A 17,894-nucleotide genomic window follows, 5' to 3' on the forward strand; every position below is an offset into this window, starting at 1 on the left:
TTGGCTGGGGATCGTTCTCTGGATTCTCCCCGTTCCCGTTCCATCCCTTCCACTCGGGCGTTCCATGGGAGTGCCCGGGGAATCCATGCATTGTTCGGCTGCCAGCGTCATCTGCAGGTACCAGACTGACTTGGGCCCCTCGGGTTGAGTAAATTGTGCAGACAGACTTCAGACGACAAATCCTAGGCCGCGTCATTTTCGCAGCAGTGACGCTTCCAGGTTGATTCTGGCATCGAATTTCGATGGTTTGGGGTTGCCAGATTGCCGCTGAGTTAGCGGGACCTTTCGTGCGGGGTCGAGACTAAAATTGCAAGACCTGCACTGGTCCTTGTTCCCAAACCACTTGTGCCCGAGGCTGCCATGTGAAGATGGGAATCAGCAAACAAATGCGCACAGGTACAAGTGGCCCCAGCCATGGTTCCCCAACACTTGGTAGCGAAGTTTGGAGAATCCCAAGCCAGGGAATCGATGTTCGTACCCGCCATCCTTCGTTTCGGTTTCGCGGTCCCGCGTGCCTTGGCAGGGCATGTGAACAACTTGTGGGTTGATTACCGTGGTGTGTGTGCACTGCGTTGCATCTTCTTGAAGCACTTCGTCATTGTATTATTAGTCGAAATAGGATATCCTAGTATTACACAACGTCTCTCCGCGTGGTCCGGAGGTTTTCTTATCCACATTAGTCCCGTCTCTGACCCCCGCATCATGACTCTCGGCGCCTTGTCCGCCCCGCTGTGTATCCCCGACCGAAACCGATGACCAGCAAACCCCCTATCTACCCCGCCAATAAAGGCGCATCAAGGCCACCACTTCATCTTCTTGTAGCTCTCAATCACCTCCTCCACCAGCTCCTTGGTGATCTTGGGCTTCTCGTACGTGAACCCAACCACCTCCTCTAACCTCGAACCGTCCATGCTGAGGTCTGTGTCCTTAAGCAACTCCCTCTCCATGAACGGCGTTAGCGGCCCCGGCCTCGTGATGTCAGCCTCCGCAAGCAGATCGGCCCACGGGCCTAGTAGCTCATCGTTCACGTCATCGACGACGCTGTCCAGGTTGAGCTTGGCGAAGGTGCTGATGAGCTGCCCCTGGAAGCCGGTCTCGATGCCGAACACCTCACCGATGATGTCGGCCATGGCGCCCTGCGTTGTGGCGCCCTTGTCAACCACGTTGAAAGTCGGGGCCGGGTTGCCCATCGTCTTGGCATCCCACTTGTCCTTGCCGGCGACATACCAGCCGGCGACGGCCCACAGCGCGCGCACCGCGTCGTCGATGTGCGCTGTGTTCGTGCGCAGATCCTTGGTCCACAGCCACTTCATCTCGGACTCGAGCGCCTTGTACACGCGCGCCATGCACAGCGCCGTCGCGACCCACTGCGACGCGTAGGGCCCATAGATGTGCGGCAGCCGTACGACGGCAAGGTTTAACCTGGGGGGCCGCTTATGTCAGTATGACTCGAGCAAGATTCCTCAACCTCCACCCCCTATTCAGCTGAAAACGTACCCCTCGATCTTTGCTAGCTCCTCTTCCGCCTGCAGCTTGAAGACGGCAATTTTGCTCCACGGCTTCAGCTTGTCGTTCTCCTTGCTCGGAACCGAGTCAGGCTTGTAGACCATCCCCGTGCTCAGCTCGACGAAGCACTTCACGCCCCGCTTGGCCGCCTCCCGGCCCACCGTGAGCGAGAGGTTGAGCGACCGCAGCTTGTACACTTCGTCCTCCTGCGAGTAGCGCGTCTCGCCGCCGCAGTTGAACACATAGTCCCACGTTTTCCCGTCGGCGCGGTCGAATATCCTGGGGAGGGATTCTGCGGCATAAAAAAAGCCCCGTTAGCGAAAAGGGGGATCTCCAGGGGTATGGGTCCGAGGGTTTTGACACCTCCCAGCAAAACTTACGCTCTCTGCTCGCATCGGCCTGCACAAACTTGGGTCCGGCGCAAGCCTCCTCAAAGTCGGGCGGAAGCCATGCCAGCTGCGGGAGCACCTTGTCGACGATGCGCACGTCGGACGCGAGGTTGTTCTCGTGGATGTGGAGGGCCAGGAACCGGCCAATGTAGCCGAGACCGCCGATGATCAACACCGACGGTTTCTCCGCCATGGTGACTTTACTCGAGGGTTTTTAGGCGACGTGGGTGGAGGGAGGGCTGGTAGTTTCGAGCGCTCGCTGTGGCTGCTGGTTGAAGCCGAGGAGGGAGGAGGGAGGAGGGGCGTGTTTGAAAATCCAGGGGCAGGCAAGCGCGGGGTCGCAAGATTTTGAAGATGGGGACTCGGCGTCTCGCGGTGTTGGGCAGTCGTCGTGGGCGTTTGCTTTCAAACGACAGTCAATGGGGGCCGGGTAGGATCGTAAACTCGTGAAAATGAGCTTCTGTTTGTGGGAGAGTGGTTCGCTTGCCCGTCTTATGAATGTTGGGGGGGACAAAAAAATGATGGGTGACAGGAATGAGCTGGGAGGGAAGGGGTGGGCGGGACTTCGGCAGGCTTCGAGAAGCTCGGCAGGTCAGGGCAGGAACAGGGCAGGAAAACCTGGAGCGAGGGGGTGATGCCCAAACCGGACCCTCACAAGACCTTCCTCCACTTGGAATGGAATCTGTCCCAACCGCGAGAACCGGGCAAATGGACCGCGTTGGGATAAAATTTCTCAAGCTTTCTTTCCCACACTGCATGCAATTCAAGACAGGGCCGACGCTGCTTTGCTGCCCACAGTTCTCGCGGCCTTCTTTTATTTATTACTGCACAGTGTAAAATGCCATCCCCTTGTGGTACATCATGGATCTAACTGCAAGTTGGGTAATAACACAGTCAGGTAGTTCGAAGGCAGGCACGCAGGAGGTGCCCCCGTGGTTTGCAGTTGCATGCTGCCAAGGTGCTGCAGGTTTCCGCCGATGGCCTGCAAGTTCCTGCAGGTGGAGCTTTTGGGCGAAACCCTCCATTCTCCAACAAATTGACGATCGCCTTCTTGGTTCTTTTTTTCTGTTGTTGTCCTTCTTTCTGTGCTTCTCTTCCTTCTGTCGGGCATTTTTCGATTTGCTCCATTGGACAGAATTGGACATTTCCGGTTATTGGATGATGGTTTTCAAGGTCTAACCTTCCAAACCTCCCACTCTTCGTCCGAACTGGTGCAGCCGAGAAGCCTCTGTGGGCGAGGATCCCAGGTATCTCGTGTCCAGCCTCTCCTTTCGGCCGCACGGCCCAAACATGAGTCTCCCAGTCAGCCATCAGGAACCCGGACCAGGGGCAAGGTTCAGCGCTCCCAGGAACCTCGTCATCCCCTTAAATAGGGGGCCAATCGGGAAGGCTTTGGCAAACAGCTCCAACGCCCCCCAGATGACGACCGGACGCCCAGTGTGAAGATCGTGATGCTGCAACGGCAACCGTCCAGGGCCGGGTATCTCATTCCAGGAGGATGGCATCGCACCTGAGACATTTCGATATAGCAGCAACCCGAAACATTGGCGCGAGCAGGTTCCACCGCCAACGCCGGGTCTGGCCCACACGGCGGGTTTACTCGCCATGTTGATGTGAGAGAACACGCTCGCGGTTCGTCCCAAATTCGAAGCAAGGCGGCAAGCTGCAGGAGAGAGGTCTGTGCTGTTCCACCCGTTTGCACTTCTTGGTTCGGAGACGTCGGTTTTGCCTTCTCCCCGGTGAACCCTGGTCGAAGTTCGCGAAGCTTTCCTCTGCCCTGTGGCCCGTTCAAACCTCCTCACCGGTCTTGTCCCGTTTGCAACCGGAGCTGGCCAGCCCGTGATTGGGCTTCGCCATGGTCGTCGAATCTCGGAGTTGTCGCCGGCAAAGCAACGAGTTGATCGGGAGGAAGTCCGCCAGGGGTTCGGTCACACACAAGGTGACAAGTGACAAGCACGACAGGGTCTGCCCAAACCCGGAAAGATGTCAGCAGACGGGACGCCAAGAATGGAACCGGTCAGGGGCAGCAACCCCACCTCACCATCCCGGGCCGCTCACGGTGAGCCGGGAAGCCACGGGCGAACTTTTCTAGAATATTTCCAAGCTGGGCATGTTGTGAACCAGGTTCGGCTCCCCTTCCGGTTCCACGGCGGGTTTCTGAACCGACGGGGTCGCCGGCGGCTCAAACAAGGCCTCAACGGTCAGAATCTGGTTCGGTGACAAACGACAAGATCAGTTTCCCGTGGGCGCCACATCAACCGTCTCGTTTCCCAGGATCAGCCCCGAGCCAGCCTCCTCCCAAACGGGTTCGTCTCGGAGATGTCCCCAAGTCCTCGCGCGCTGCCGTTTGCGTCATTCCCCGAGCTCTTTGGATTTTGATTGTCTCACCGTTTATCCTCCTCAACACCAATCAAGCCTTTTACCAGTTCAGCGGAACAGGCCTCACAGGCTCAAACCAACTCGCAAGCCAGCTCGCAAGCCAACTCGCAAGCCAGTCCCTTTTCACCTGCAGCATCTGACGCGAAGGCTGACCGGGACGGGGCCGTCCGGCCTCCGCGGTGGCGAATAGACCGTTCTTGGATGTCACGATCGGCGCTTGAAAAAGCAACATATGTGCCTTTTCTGGTTACCCAAAGACTGCCGGCACTTTTACCGATAACTAATCGCCCAATCTCGGGAAGACGCCGCCCGCGATCTCGCGGAGAGTTGCTCGGTAGAACTAACCGGAATTTTGCGAGAGCTGACATTCTCAGGTACCGCGGCAGGGGATGTCTCAAGCCGGCGTAACTGCTTCTTTTAGTACCGAGAGTGCAAGTATTCGGTACTGATACCTGAAAAGCAAAGTAGGTGTGCCAGACCACAAGGTGGTTGGTCGAACTCAAAGTGGTGAGGCGTTGCTGAGAAAGAAAAACCCAACCTCTCCTGAGGTGAGGTTTGAGTTTGCCGAGATGCGGGTCATGGGACGATCCAGATCTTCCCGCATCTCCATTGACGCATATGTCCAGATTAAATTGATGTGCCCTCTTGAAACGGACCCACTGGTCTTTCCGTTGCGCGGCCAAGATTGCCGTGGGTCGATGGTGGCAAAGGAGTCCTGGACAATTTCACGGCAAAAGCAGTTGTTTCGCGGCTCCGAAGCGTGGGGGGGCCAGCCGAGAAGGTAATCTCGGGCCGGGGGAGGCTGGTATTCATGATATCATGCGTCATAGTTTATTCATCTCTCCTCATCTCCGCATACTCCCAATCAGCTCCCGCTGCGCCTCGCGATCGCGCTGGCCATCGCTCAGGCTCCCGATGCTGCGCAGGTCGCCGACCACGTCCTTGGCCTTGCCGAAGTAGACCTCCTGTAGCAGGTTGCGCATCTTGAGCTCCATGTCCTCGACCAGCCGGCCGATGTTGGCGATGTGGCTCTCGTCGTTCTCCACCGGCAGGTCCTGCTCGACCTGTCGCGTCATGTTGCCGCTCAAGTCCACCTCGCCCAGCGCCGCGCCCTTGGTCGCCAGCGTCAGGATCACCGTCGACGTCAGCCGGTAGTTGGAGGTACGCCCGCGCTCGCTCGCTTCGAACACGTGGATCGAGTCCCACACGCCGGATGAGGCGCCGTCGTTTTGGGGGGAGGCTAGACAAGCGAAACAACACAGCAATTCGTCAGCTTCAGATCTGTAGACATCTAGCCGTGATGGGATGTGTGCGTGTGCGTGTGCGTGTGCGTGTGCCTGTGCCTGTGCCTGTGCGCGCGTGCGTGTTTACTCACCCTTCTTCAACAGCACCACCCCAGCGAACCCGTCATCCAAATTCCACAGATACACCGAGCTCACCCCGCCCTCGTAGTACAGGTCGCGGTAGACGTCAAAGGCCTCGTTGGCCTTGACCTCCATCTTGCGGACGCGCTCGCCGGGGACGGCGCCCTCGCCGGCGCCCTCGTTGCTGCCCCCGGGGCCCACGCCGCCGGCGCCGGCCTCGTCCAGCGGCGGGTCGAACTGGTTGCTCCACGGCGAGCGGTAGCTGTCGCCGTCGCGGTTGTAGTCGCACAGCAGGTAGTCCCGCCCCGTCTGCTTGCACCGCCGCACCGTCAGCGGCTGGTCCACCGACGACAGCAGGTCCTCCGTCAGGTCGGGCGCCAGCGAGATGATGTTGGTCAGGTGCTCCGCCGTCTGTTTGGGGTTGAGCCGTCGGAGGAGGTCGCTATCGTGCGGGAGGTGGGGGTTAGTTGGTGGTGGGAGAATTGGGTTGGGCAATGGATGGCGTGTGAAACTTACAGCGCCGAGTCGAATGGGTCTGCGGTCGCCATCTTGTGTGGTTTGTTTAGTGTGTCTGTGATTGTAGCCCGGGTGAAGTTGCTGGATCTTGCGGGCTTGGGCTCGAATATGACTTTCCAGCGGAAGTTGAGGTTCGGCGTCGCGGGGTGTTCCAAGGCTAGAGCTGTTGCGCTGTGGGGGGATGGCGGGGCTGTCTTCCAAAAGGCTCGTGCACCTTCAGGGGCAGTGACAGGGGTCGAAACGGCCTGTGGCGGAGCGGTGGGGCCACGCAACGTCCTCTGTCCATTCCGTTGCTTGCCGGAAAGCTCACCTTTCAGTTTCCCATAATCAACTGGATATCACTGTCAACACCGATATTGTAAAATCAAGTGGTGGGCAGTCCAATTCATGGTCGTCCATCATTGATACAAGACCACTATGTCACCTTCAAAGAATGAGCAGTCAACGTCTGCCAAAAACCACAAGATTGAAGCTTTAGCAACGCGACTCTTAGGTAATGATTTTTATTTATATTCATTTATTTACTATCCAATGTTTTCAAATAATTAGTTACTGATGGTGATACAGATCCCCTTTTATATCTCTCAATACCTCTTCTCATTTTGGTGCACCTCATCGTCGCTCCCTACACCAAAGTTGAGGAATCATTCAACATCCAAGCAGCTCATGATGTGCTGGTCTACGGGGCGCCAACATCCGACATATACAACAGGCTGTCCAGTAGCTATGACCACTTTACCTTTCCGGGCGCTGTCCCACGGACCTTTGTAGGCCCCGTGCTACTGGCCGGGTTCGCCCAACCGATCGTTGCTCTGGTTGGATTTCAACATGCCCAGCTAGTCGTAAGAGCCATCCTCGGCCTCTTCAACGCCGCCTGCCTGCACGTCTTTGCCCGGAATGTCAGACGAGCATATGGCCCCGGCGTAGGGAGATGGTACATCGTCCTCCAAGCCAGCCAGTTCCACGTTCTCTTCTATGCCTCCCGGACGCTGCCCAACATGTTTGCCTTTGGCCTGAGTACGCTCTTCCCAACTCGCTCCCTCTCCATCCCACCGTATCAGCTAACCACCATATAGCAACACTCGCCTTCTCCTTCCTCCTCCCAGCCCCCCTGGACCCCAAATCCACTGCACGCCGCCAACGCCTCTCCATCACCACCTTCGTTTTTGCAGCAGTCATCTTCCGCTCCGAAGTCGCCCTCCTGCTCTTCACAACAGTCCTCTACCAACTCCTCCAACCATCCCTCTCCCTGAACCGCGTCATCCGCCCCTTCATCATCTCCTTCCTCGCCGCCCTCGCCATCTCCGTCCCCATCGACACCTACTTCTGGCAGCACCCCCGCCCGCTCTGGCCCGAGCTCTCCGGCTTCATCTACAACGTCCTCCACGGCGGCGCCTCCGCCTGGGGCACCCTCCCCTGGCACTGGTATTTCACCAACGCCATCCCCCGCCTCCTGCTCAGCCCCCTCACCTGCCAGGTCCGCCTCCCCTACTCCCTCACCCACCCGGTCATCGGACGCGGCGCCCGCGCCCTCACCATCCCCTCACTCCTCTTCATCGCCCTCTACTCCCTCCAGCCCCACAAGGAGACCCGCTTCATCATCTACGTCGCGCCCCCGCTCACCGCCGCCGCCGCCCTGAACGCCCACCGGGCCTTCCGCCGCGCCGCCTTCCGCCGCGGCGGCGCTAACACCTTCTTCCGCGCCCTCCTCGCCGTCGGCATCCTGCTCTCGGTCGCCGGCTCGTACGCCGCCAGCTCCATTGTGTTGGTCGAGTCCGCGCTCAACTACCCCGGCGGCGACGCCCTCGCCTACGTGCGCGGTGTCGCGGCGGCGGCTGCTGTGTCTGGTGCGGGTGCGGGTGCGGGTGCGGGTGGTGGGGCTGGTGTCGTGCAGGTGCACGCGGATGTGCTGGCGTGCATGACGGGGGTGACGCTGTTTGGGACGGACGCGGCGGCCGCGAGGGTTGCTTCTTCTTCTTCTGCTTCTTCTGCTCCTGGGCCTGGGGTGGGGGGTGATGACAACGGGGGTGAGATTGTTATGGTCAAGCAGCAGCAGCAGCGAGGCGGCTACCCGGCCCAGAACGGGGTGCGGATTGTGGTGGACAAGACGGAAGACGATGCGGTGCTGGCGAGCGCGGATTTCTGGACCCGGTTTGATTACCTGTTGATGGAAGATCGGAGCAAGGTTGTTGGTGGGGAGTGGGACACCGTCGGGGTTGTGAAGGGGTTTAGCGGGCTGGAGGTTGTTAAGCCGGGGAGTGAGCAAGAGGATAAGGTAGAGAAAGGGGCACCTCCGGTTGTGGGGCTCGGGGAAACGGTTGCGCGGTGGAAGAGAACGGTCAGGGGCCTGACCGGCGGATGGTGGTATGGTCCGAGGATGGTGGAGAAAATATATATCATGAGGCGGGTCAAGGAGGCACCCAGTGTGCAGGCGGCCGTCGAGGCCAAGTAGATCTCTGTTGCGAGAGTCATGTAAACTTGTTTCGTTTTGTATATTCCCACTTAACGTCTGTGAAATAGAGTTCCTTTTCATAGCGCACTGTTTCCGATTTCTGGGTCTCACGTCACAAGGCTGTACCATTTAACTCGCCGTGCAGATAAATCAACCAACATTCCCCATTATATTAACGTGGGCTACGAACTACCTCCGCTTCAAAGGGTATCTACCAACGGCAAAACCGCTACGAAGCAACGGGAGTCCAAGGAGCATTAAGGCCGTGAGGAACATAAGCTATGTGGAGATGTGAGAGGGGGAATGCGAGGAACGTGGGGGTCGGTCGCGTACGCCAGCTTTGCCTTTCAAGCCGCGAAGACCACCGTGATATGCCGACAGCCCGTTTTTTCCAGAGCCATTCGCGTCCATTCCCGTTCGCCCCTCACCCGGGCCCAGTCACCCTCTCTACACAGTCTCTCCGCCCAAACTGGCATTCGATTTCTCAAACTGCCAAGTCGGGGGATTAACCGTAACGCGCTCCTCCCAGTAAATGCAATGTGTCCGCCGAGGGTAGCAATCGCAAGCAATAAATGCCTAGAAAGGACATTCAAAAAACCTCAGTCGCAGTGGCCAAAGGAGTGAAATCCGATCTCATCACTGCCCATCCCGGGCTCCGAGTTCGCTGAAATCGGCGCCTTGTTCCGGGCTTGACGTCTTGTCCGTATAGTTATCGCCGCTTCCGGCAATCGATGGATGTATTACTCGTTTCCAGGGTCCAAGGGACGCCCGTATGGTTCCGTGGGGTTTCGTATTTGACCCATTCGTCCGCGCACGCGTGCTACCGTGTAGCACCGTTCGTCCTCAGCCTGCGGCTCGGCCGTGTGGTGTCTGGTCCGTCTTTTTTTTGGCTTGGCGTTCTATGTGACACCGCCTAGGTAATGCACCGCGGAGCGTGACGCACTGTAGCATCGCCGACAATTCAGACGCTTTGGGGATACAACCCGGCAGGCTACGAAAAGTGTTAGTCCACTCCCACTCGGTGTGCTTTGTGTAAGGTGCGAGACATACCGGGCTGTTGAGCATCTGGGCGCGCTTGTTCCTGCCCTTTTTGATGTGATTCTTGAGAGCGTTCGAATCCAGCGGCTTAAGTAACTCGAAGCTGCACAGGAGCTCGGTAGACACTGACATGACAGCACCCCAATTATCAAACTCTCCGCAGTACTGGAACTTTGTAAGTTGCTCGTCCGGGGAGACGGTCGGTACAGTCAGTACTCACATTCGGCGCGCTAAACACAGTGACCAAGACTCGATCGGTGAAGAATTCATAGCCGTCCTCAACCACCATGTGGGCTCGACACACTAGGTCGAAATCGTTGTTGGCGAGGAAATCGGTGATGACTTTCTTCCCGAAGCAGTAGCTCACGCCTCGTTCATTGGCCTCCCAGTCCTGTTCCATATCGGCTGGATCGGACCAGAGTAGATCGTTCAAGAGCCCATAATCGGGGACATCTGTCGGGCGCGCAATGTTACGAATGTCGTCCATGTGACCGAGAGCTGGTGACAATCCTCCGTGAACGCAGAAGATCTTGGCGGCCACGATAGCAGCAATGGGGAGGCAGTTGAAGGTGTCGATAAAGGTCTTCCAAACCTTCACATTGCATCTCCGCTTACATTCGTCGTAGAAACCGTAGACGCGCGTGACGTTAGCGCACTCGTGGTTACCGCGCAGGAGAAAAAAGTTCTCGGGATACTTGAGCTTGTAGCAGAACATGAGCAGGATGGTTTCGAGGGACTGCTTGCCGCGGTCGACGTAATCACCGAGGAACAGGTAGTTCGCCTTTGGAGGAAAGCCGCACATCTCGAACATGCGGATGAGGTCCGTGTACTGGCCGTGGACATCTCCGACGATCTTGACTGGGGCGTCCAGTTCGAGAAGAGCCGGCTGCGAGAGGAGGACCTCCCTGGTACGGTGGCAGATGGCGGCAATCTCGGCGTTCTTGAGGCAGACGCTCTTGGTGACCTTGCCGGCATAGGCGGCATCAAGCAGACGCTTGATAAAATCATCCAGGTCGATATCCTTGATGTCGCTCATCGCGACGCCCGCGGCGGTTTCGTCCTTGGGAGATTCCTGCCCGGCGATGTCCAAGATTGGGTTGGGTGTATCATCGCGCTTGACGAGGATACTTTGCCCAGGCTGTTGCATGGCCAAGTCGGCATTGGCAGCACCAGAGGGCGGCTGGTCCGAAACTTGGTCCACTTCTCCACTGGCTTGGGCAGCAGAAACATCATGGATCCCAGCCTTCATGGACGCCGACTGGATGGGGGATGGCGGGGGGACATCGTCGCCGACCGGGGAATTTGCGGTGGCGGTGTCGACCGACGAAGGCGAGCCCGGTGTCGGGACCGAACTGGAACGGTTGGCCCGGCCGTGCGGCGACCTGCCGCTCTTTCCGGACCTGACCGAAGTCGCGTCCGATTTCTCGGGTGTATCACCATTCGTCAGTACGGCAGAGGTCCTGGGACTGTCCGTCTTGCCTGAGCCCGGGATCTTGGATCGCAGGGATCGGAACGACCGGGACGAGTCTCTCGTGTCGGACCTGCTGAAGGAGGGGTACGATTGCAGCGCCTCGTCGCCATTGCCTGAACCTTTGGCGGATGCCGCACCGGAATCCTTGGAGGTTTGGTTGCCCATGGTTTCTCGATGTCAGAGATTGTAGCTCTGATATGGAGAAGTCAACAGGGTGGACGGCGTGCGCGTGTCAGGTTTGTGGTACCGGCTGGGTCGCCTTTGAATACCAACACAGCCTACCGCTGCACCCGTCTCGAAGCTATTGTCTTTTTGTTGTGTCCCCCAAGTATTAGGGAGGGTGATAAAAGTGCTCGAGGTCGAAGAGCAAAGTAGCGGAGGTGGAAGACCAACGACCCGGTGAGTGTTCCGTTTTCAAAGATCCGCGAGCGCGCGCGGGGGAACGTTAGGTTGTTGTCGGGGTTATCAACGCCGGGGCGCCGTAGACGCTGGTCGGAAATAACGGACGGACAAAGGTCGCTGTAGAACCGGGAGTCGGAACTGTTGGAGGCCGGCGCGCGTTAGACTTACGAGGCTCGGTGATGTCAGCCTCGCGAACAGAATCGGTGAACGGAACAGCAGAACAGCCGCGAGCGCAGCCAAGGCAACAAAACCGCGTGGTAATGAAAGCCAATGGATGATATCGCGGAGCAGCGCGCGAAACGAGAGAAATGTGGGGATTGCACCGAAGACGATGGCGTGGGTGGGAAAAACAAACCTGCTTGGATGCGTGCGGTTCGGCTGATAAGGGAGCGACCAAGAACAAACTATCACGCCAAGGCTAAAGGAGGAGCTTGGTGCCGGGGGAATGATTGCTTTGGGTCGGTCTGTCGGTCGACTCCCGCTGTCAAGTGCAGTGGAAGATATGACGGTCGAGGTGAGGTAGTCGGGGAGAGAAGGAAGAAGCAGGTCGGTGGGTGGTTAATGCAGACGCGCCGTTCGCCGCCGTTACAGAATCGCCACCGCTGGACTTCGATTGATAGGGGCTCTGATCGCCACGGCCGGGTGTGCCGGTCGGTGTCAAGAAGGTCTGCGAGTTGAGACGAAAAATAGATAAAACTGAGGGTTCAGGGTCCGCAAGCGATGGTTGACGGGACGGGTCAGACAGGTGAGGTTGATTGGCAAGCGTCACCCTCTCTCTGTCAACGATTTTTTTTGGTGAGTCTGGGGAAAACCGGGCTGCCGTCGTCATCGGCTGCGGGATGAGCAAAAGGGTTGGCGGGGCCTTCTGATACACTAAAGTTGTCCGAACAGGTCGGCTGACCGGGGTTCGACTCCAAGTTTTGCTCAGCAAAAGCAACGGTGAGGGACGGCTGGAATTGGCGACGACAACATGCAAGATACTAGATAGCGGATGGCAGTTGCCTCTGGAGGTTTCTCAACACACTTAAGAAGATGCAACGTCAAAAGACGGCAGGCGCTGCCGTTCGACAATCGTTGACTTAGTTGGCAGCACGTGCCTCATATCCTGCTGGAGTCGAGGCGGTTGCCCACTGCACGGCACTGTTCTTGGCTAGCGCGCCCCGCACTCCAGCGTGCCTTGCACCTCACCTTGCGGAGCTTGCAGCGGCCAGAGCGGTCCATCCACGGACCAACAACAAGCACCAAAGGGCGGGAAAAGTGTCGATTTGAATCTGAAACTCCCTCCATTCGCAGCAGGTGGCATCAAGGATGTCAATCTCCCGCAGAACGCTGAAATACACAAACTCAACCAGAGTGAAACACAATGGTAGGAGCGTCCCATCTCCCGGGCCTTGCCCTGCCTTGGCTGCGCCGGGTGAGACAGGAGCCGTCTTGGTCCTGTTGTGGACATGAAGCAAAGATGTCAATTCCCCGGAACACGGTATCCCCGACCGTCGCCAATACTCTGGACGCATCGTACGGTATCACAAGCATCAACTTTGACACCGATACTCAAAGTACAGATTCCGATGATAGGTGGGCGCAAAGAGCAGAAAATATGGATGGCCACATTTGGATCGGATGGCACACTCGAGCAAGTTCGCGAAAGACTGCTGATGGATGCATCGCAATGCAACGATCCCGATTGAAGAGCTCCCGCCAGCAGTGGGGTCAAGAACCAAAGCGCAGCACCTCAGCCAGGGATTGTCAGACGTGCCGGCCTGTGTGACTTTTTCACCCTGGCTTGCCCTCCCCGCGACGGCGCATGTGTTTGACCACATGACCGCTTCCAAGGCCAGAATTTCGGGGAGCGGTGTGTGTGGGACAGACAGGATCAGTGGTGATGGAAGAAAGAGATTTCTCCACGAGCGTTGATGATTCGATCTCCATCCCCAGGCGGCGGTCTCGCTTCCGAATTTGCATAAGTGCTACGGCTGCAGGCCGCTGGGGGTCAGTGGGGGGAGTCAGGCGGCTGGATCGCAGAAGCGATTGAATTGATCGAACCCGCATTTTACGCTGAACGCTGATTCGGGCAGATTCGGGCAGGTCCGGGCTGCCGAACAACATTCCGCCAGCGCATCCGGAAGCTCGTCGATTCCGGCTTCGTGGCTCGAAAAACGCCGTTACGGTCGAGGGACGGGATCAAACAACACGACTGAAGCCATCTCTTTTGTCGGCTTCTTTTTATTTCATTTTTCCCGGCCCTTCACCGCATACTACTTTCCAGGCTTTCGCAAAAAGAACGAAACCATGGCCGCCGCCGTTTCGACTTTTGTTTGGTAAGAGGGCAGGGGCGGCCGGCCGGCCGTCTCGACCATGACCGGGCCAAATCTCGGTGGCCGGGTCCGGAGCCGTAGCCGGGCTTTACGGATGCGGATCATGGTGGGTTTCGTGGAGGCCGGGTCTTGGCGATGCCGCCCACCGCTCGACTGCTTTTGGTGCCGTGGGTGCCCACAGTCCCGTAAACGTGGGAGAAGGCGGATTTCCAAATATAGAAATTCTGCCCTCTGGCACCAACAAGTCACCAACAGCCCAAACGTGGCCCAGCCACCTCAACGCATGGCCAGCCACAGATCACCAACCGCATCTCCCCACGGTCTGCAAGGTTTGGATGAGGAATCCACAGTGCTTGGTGGTGCGATCACGTTGAGACTGCAATGCCACTGAAATATTCCACAGCGGCTTGCTGAACCCGAGAGAGGACGGACGCGTCGTTGTTACGTCGAATAGTGGGTGTGCGGGTTTTGATTTCGTATTGACGCGGCTGTCTCAAACTGTCGGAGTTTATCTCCTTCAAGATAAAAAAGTGCGCGATGTTGAGGCTCAGCGTTGGGCGCTGTCGTCAGCCCGCCACAGCGAGAGGAAGATGACCCCGCTCAGCCAAGGAAGACGACGCCAATCGCGAGGCTCGCCAGTGGCGGGCAGCTCTCGGTGGGTTCTCCTCCCGGAAGTTTGCCTGCACTCATGCAACCCCGCAATTCCAACCCGACCTTGCTCGCACTGCAAGTACACGCACACGAAGACGCGTGGTTGCTTGTGGCTGCGGCTCCGGTTCAACCTCAAAATGGTGGGGATCGTGCGAACTTCAACGCCAATGGAAGCACTGAAATGGCGTTTTGCGAAAAAAAGATCAGCCCGACTTGACCTGACGGATCTGCGTCAACGCAGGAACCCAACGGGTTTGATCTGGCTCAAGCCTGGGAAAAACTGGAAAGTTGACCCGGGGTCCTCGGGGCGAAATATGGACATTATCCACATCGTCCGAAGACGAGAAGAAGGGGATTGTTTCGAGGTGGTTACCGTTTAGGGTCTTTGCACCAGAGCCGGCGACTGTGCTGGACGCAGGAAGACAACCCAACCCGCCTTGGTCGAACCAACAAGTCGGCCAGGGCGGGAGGCAGGCACGCACGCATGGAGGTTGGCACGTTGGCCAAATGTTTTGCAATCAACAATCAACATGGAGCCAGCGATGCTGAAGACCAAGGCAGCCGTGCAGCGCAGGAGTGCTCCTGGTGTCGATCTGTAATTTTATCACTCATCGCCCAAGGGGACTTCGCTCCGCAGCCCGCACCCAAGGGCACCCTGTTGCAGGATGATATCCTTTTTGGGCGAAGTGACTCCTGATGCCAGCGGTGAGGCTTAAGTCCATTATCAGTGTTCCGCAGCGCTGGGCCATGCCCGAAAAAGCCGCGAGATGATGGGGCTGGAAGTGCTTGGCTTGGAGGCCTGGCTGGGAAGGCCCGGGGTGTTGCACCGCAGCCTGTTGCCCTGGCTGCCGTGGTTCGTGCGTGGCTGCTGCATTTCTTTTTCGTCCTTCGTCCCGTTTGGTTGAAGACCGGGAAGTGGGTCCCTATCGTCACCTGCAAGGATGCGGGCTGGGGATGGGCAAACTGCGCCACTTGTCGGCCGAGAGCACAGCCCTTCTGCGAACCACCTGCTGCAAAACAGGCACCCCTGTCAACTGTCAGCACGGGTTTGTTTTGGCATTCGCCTGATGAGAGCAGCCAGCAAAGCCAGGCCGGGTTGGGATTTTTATTTATCTCTAACCACCCGCCCGTACAACCGACCTCGTTCCCATATTCACCTATCTGGCTTGTCATCTTCTCCCGAGTTGTTGATTCCTAGCGTTTGCAACAATTCGTCTCCTCGACTCCCACCCAGCGCAACCTTCCATTGCTTGGCCGAGACATTCGCTTCTCGACGTTTGCAGCGACTTACGTCACCCCCCACTCCCCGCCAACCCGAAAAATACCGAAAAACACCTTAAACAACAACAACAACAACAATTCCTCGCCGCCTTCCTGACTGGCAGAAAACCGTCTACAACACAACAAACACTAAAACATACACAATGGTCAACTTTGGGCGATTCGTGTGTGTGCTGGTGCCGTTCCTGCTGACGCTGGCATCGTTGATTGCCTTGCTGGTAGCAGGATTGGCGGGCATCGCTGACAAGAGCCTTTACATGTTCCGTGTCAATCTGACGGACCTCTCTCTGTCGCCAGCCTCGGTATCAAGTATTCTTGACGGCACCGGATTCCAGGCCCCGAATTTCGACGACATTAACATCCCCGACATCAACCTGCCCAATGTCGACCTGCCCAACGTCGATATCAGCAAGCGCCAGAGCCAGACCGAAAACATCACGGCCTCCGACCTCGACCTGTACAACATCTACGACGTCAACATCTGGAACTACTGCTACACCACGCAGAATGACACCCGCGAATGCACCGGCGGCGGTTTCAACTGGGCCTCCACCGCGCTCAACACGACGACGGACGAGTTCAACAGCATGCTCACCGCGGGGGGCCTGAACGTGACGCTGCCGCAGGAGATCACCGACGCCGTGCGCGCCTTCGGCACCGTCTCCAAGTGGACCCAGGTCGTCTTCATCATCGCCTACGTGGCGCTCGGCATCGAGCTCTTCTTCGGCCTCTTCGCCAACTGCTCGCGCGCCTTCTCGTGCGTGACCTGGCTGGTCGCCACGCTCGCCACCATCGCGACGGGCGCCGCCGCGGGCCTGGCCACCGCCACGGCCGTCATCGTCGTGGGCGCCATGGAGGCGTCCGCCACCATGTACGGCGTGCAGGCCGAGCTCAACACGCGCTTCCTCGCCGCCGTGTGGATCGCCGTCGCCTTCGCCATCGCCGCCGGCCTCTTCTGGATGTTCACCATCTGCTGCTGCAAGCCCGACCACTCGTCCCGCCGCAGCCGCAGCAGCCGCGGCGGCGACGAGGCCGAGAAGTTCATCCCCAGCGGCCCCGGCTACCAGCGCCTCAGCGAGCCCGGCGGTTACCAGGGCGGCGGCTATGCCCAGCAGTACCCGCGCCAGTCGCAGGCCGCCGGTGCCTACGAGCCGTACTCGCACGCCCGTGTTTAAGTTCAAGCAAGGGGGTGCTGGTGATGGTGGTGTGATGAGAGAGAAGGGATGAAAATCGGTGGTGTGGTGGGACAGGTCACGGTTTACGAGCGGAGGCAAATTCTTGTTTTCGCCCATTGACCTGTTTGTTAGTTTTTGCTTTTCCTTTTTTTCCTATCTTCAACTGCATATGTTTGGCGTTGGGGTCGGTCTTTTGGTAATGCGGGAGACGGGAAGCGGTCCTTTGGTTTTGGAAGGCTCACTCGCGGTGGGCGGCAGTTAGACACCGATGGATGGCATCCTCGCTATGATACCCTGCCGGGGTTTGATGAATGGAATCATGATTACGTTTTCTGCACCTGATGTCCATTTCGGAATCGTGAAGGCTAGGCTACCGTGACACGAGCTGGTTTGCTTGACCGGAATTCCGCATTATTCTCGTGCTTTTCGGCCGGTTGGCTGAACACAATCCTTCGAAGCTGCCAGGCGACTTGCATGAGGCATTCAGCCCCCAGGATTGTTGGTGCTCTCTCGCCATATGCATCTGTGCCACAGCCGGACAGCACCCGCATATGCATGTCCGTGGTAAGCATGCAGCATGCGGTGACGACGTGGGAAGTGATGAGCGAAGCCCAACGACAGAACACACAGTCTGGTAACCGGAATTGCCCCATCACACTTCCGTGCTGACTGTCAGCCTTCTCCGGATCGGAACCAATCGGCCGAGTTGGTCGGTCGAAGGTGGGAGAGCAAACGAGTCGGGCTCCAATGGTGAAACTGCAGAAACTGAAACACCATCTTTTGAGTCCCCTCACCCCCTGAATCGCTCGAGGCTCACCTCATCTTGGTGTGTTGCCAAGATCGTAACTATCGGCGACTCCGTGTGGTTTGAAGTTGTTACATTTGGGTACTAACATTCTAGCAACCCAAACCCTCTCCTGTGTTCTGTTTCGGGCAATGTCATGTAGTTAGGTAA

At 57.8% G+C, this 17,894-nt stretch overlaps 5 protein-coding genes across 5 annotated transcripts; 2 read left to right on the top strand and 3 right to left on the bottom strand.

Moving 5' to 3' along the window:
• Positions 1-581: 581 nt before the first annotated feature.
• Positions 582-2,447, bottom strand: B0H64DRAFT_382051 (uncharacterized protein). Its single transcript, XM_062802841.1, has 3 exons — positions 1,887-2,447; positions 1,498-1,798; positions 582-1,422 (listed from the first exon to the last, which is right to left on the bottom strand). The coding sequence occupies exons 1-3, from the start codon at positions 2,086-2,088 to the stop codon at positions 795-797; spliced, it is 1,131 nt and encodes a 376-aa protein (XP_062664377.1). The 5' UTR covers positions 2,089-2,447; the 3' UTR covers positions 582-794.
• A 2,672-nt stretch (positions 2,448-5,119) lies between these two features.
• Positions 5,120-6,186, bottom strand: B0H64DRAFT_414631 (F-actin-capping protein subunit beta; the record flags this gene model as incomplete). Its single annotated transcript, XM_062805050.1, has 3 exons — positions 5,120-5,514; positions 5,650-6,080; positions 6,155-6,186. The coding sequence occupies 3 exons, from the start codon at positions 6,184-6,186 to the stop codon at positions 5,120-5,122; spliced, it is 858 nt and encodes a 285-aa protein (XP_062664378.1).
• Positions 6,187-6,450: 264 nt separating this feature from the next.
• B0H64DRAFT_25761 (glycosyltransferase family 22 protein) lies at positions 6,451-8,729 on the top strand. Its single transcript, XM_062799983.1, has 3 exons — positions 6,451-6,647; positions 6,722-7,171; positions 7,231-8,729. The coding sequence occupies exons 1-3, from the start codon at positions 6,572-6,574 to the stop codon at positions 8,604-8,606; spliced, it is 1,902 nt and encodes a 633-aa protein (XP_062664379.1). The 5' UTR covers positions 6,451-6,571; the 3' UTR covers positions 8,607-8,729.
• Positions 8,730-9,545: 816 nt separating this feature from the next.
• B0H64DRAFT_25755 (Metallo-dependent phosphatase-like protein) lies at positions 9,546-11,549 on the bottom strand. Its single transcript, XM_062799982.1, has 3 exons — positions 9,865-11,549; positions 9,657-9,809; positions 9,546-9,597 (listed from the first exon to the last, which is right to left on the bottom strand). Exons 1-3 carry the CDS (start codon positions 11,278-11,280, stop codon positions 9,568-9,570), a joined length of 1,599 nt encoding a protein of 532 aa, XP_062664380.1. The 5' UTR covers positions 11,281-11,549; the 3' UTR covers positions 9,546-9,567.
• A 4,233-nt stretch (positions 11,550-15,782) lies between these two features.
• Positions 15,783-17,058, top strand: B0H64DRAFT_25785 (SUR7/PalI family-domain-containing protein). The gene has a single exon (XM_062799984.1). The coding sequence runs from the start codon at positions 15,908-15,910 to the stop codon at positions 16,937-16,939; it is 1,032 nt and encodes a 343-aa protein (XP_062664381.1). The 5' UTR covers positions 15,783-15,907; the 3' UTR covers positions 16,940-17,058.
• Positions 17,059-17,894: the final 836 nt, after the last annotated feature.

The sequence above is a fragment of the Chaetomium fimeti genome (genome assembly GCF_033439085.1).
Source record: "Chaetomium fimeti strain CBS 168.71 chromosome Unknown B0H64scaffold_1, whole genome shotgun sequence".
Taxonomy (NCBI): Eukaryota; Fungi; Ascomycota; class Sordariomycetes; order Sordariales; family Chaetomiaceae; genus Chaetomium; species Chaetomium fimeti.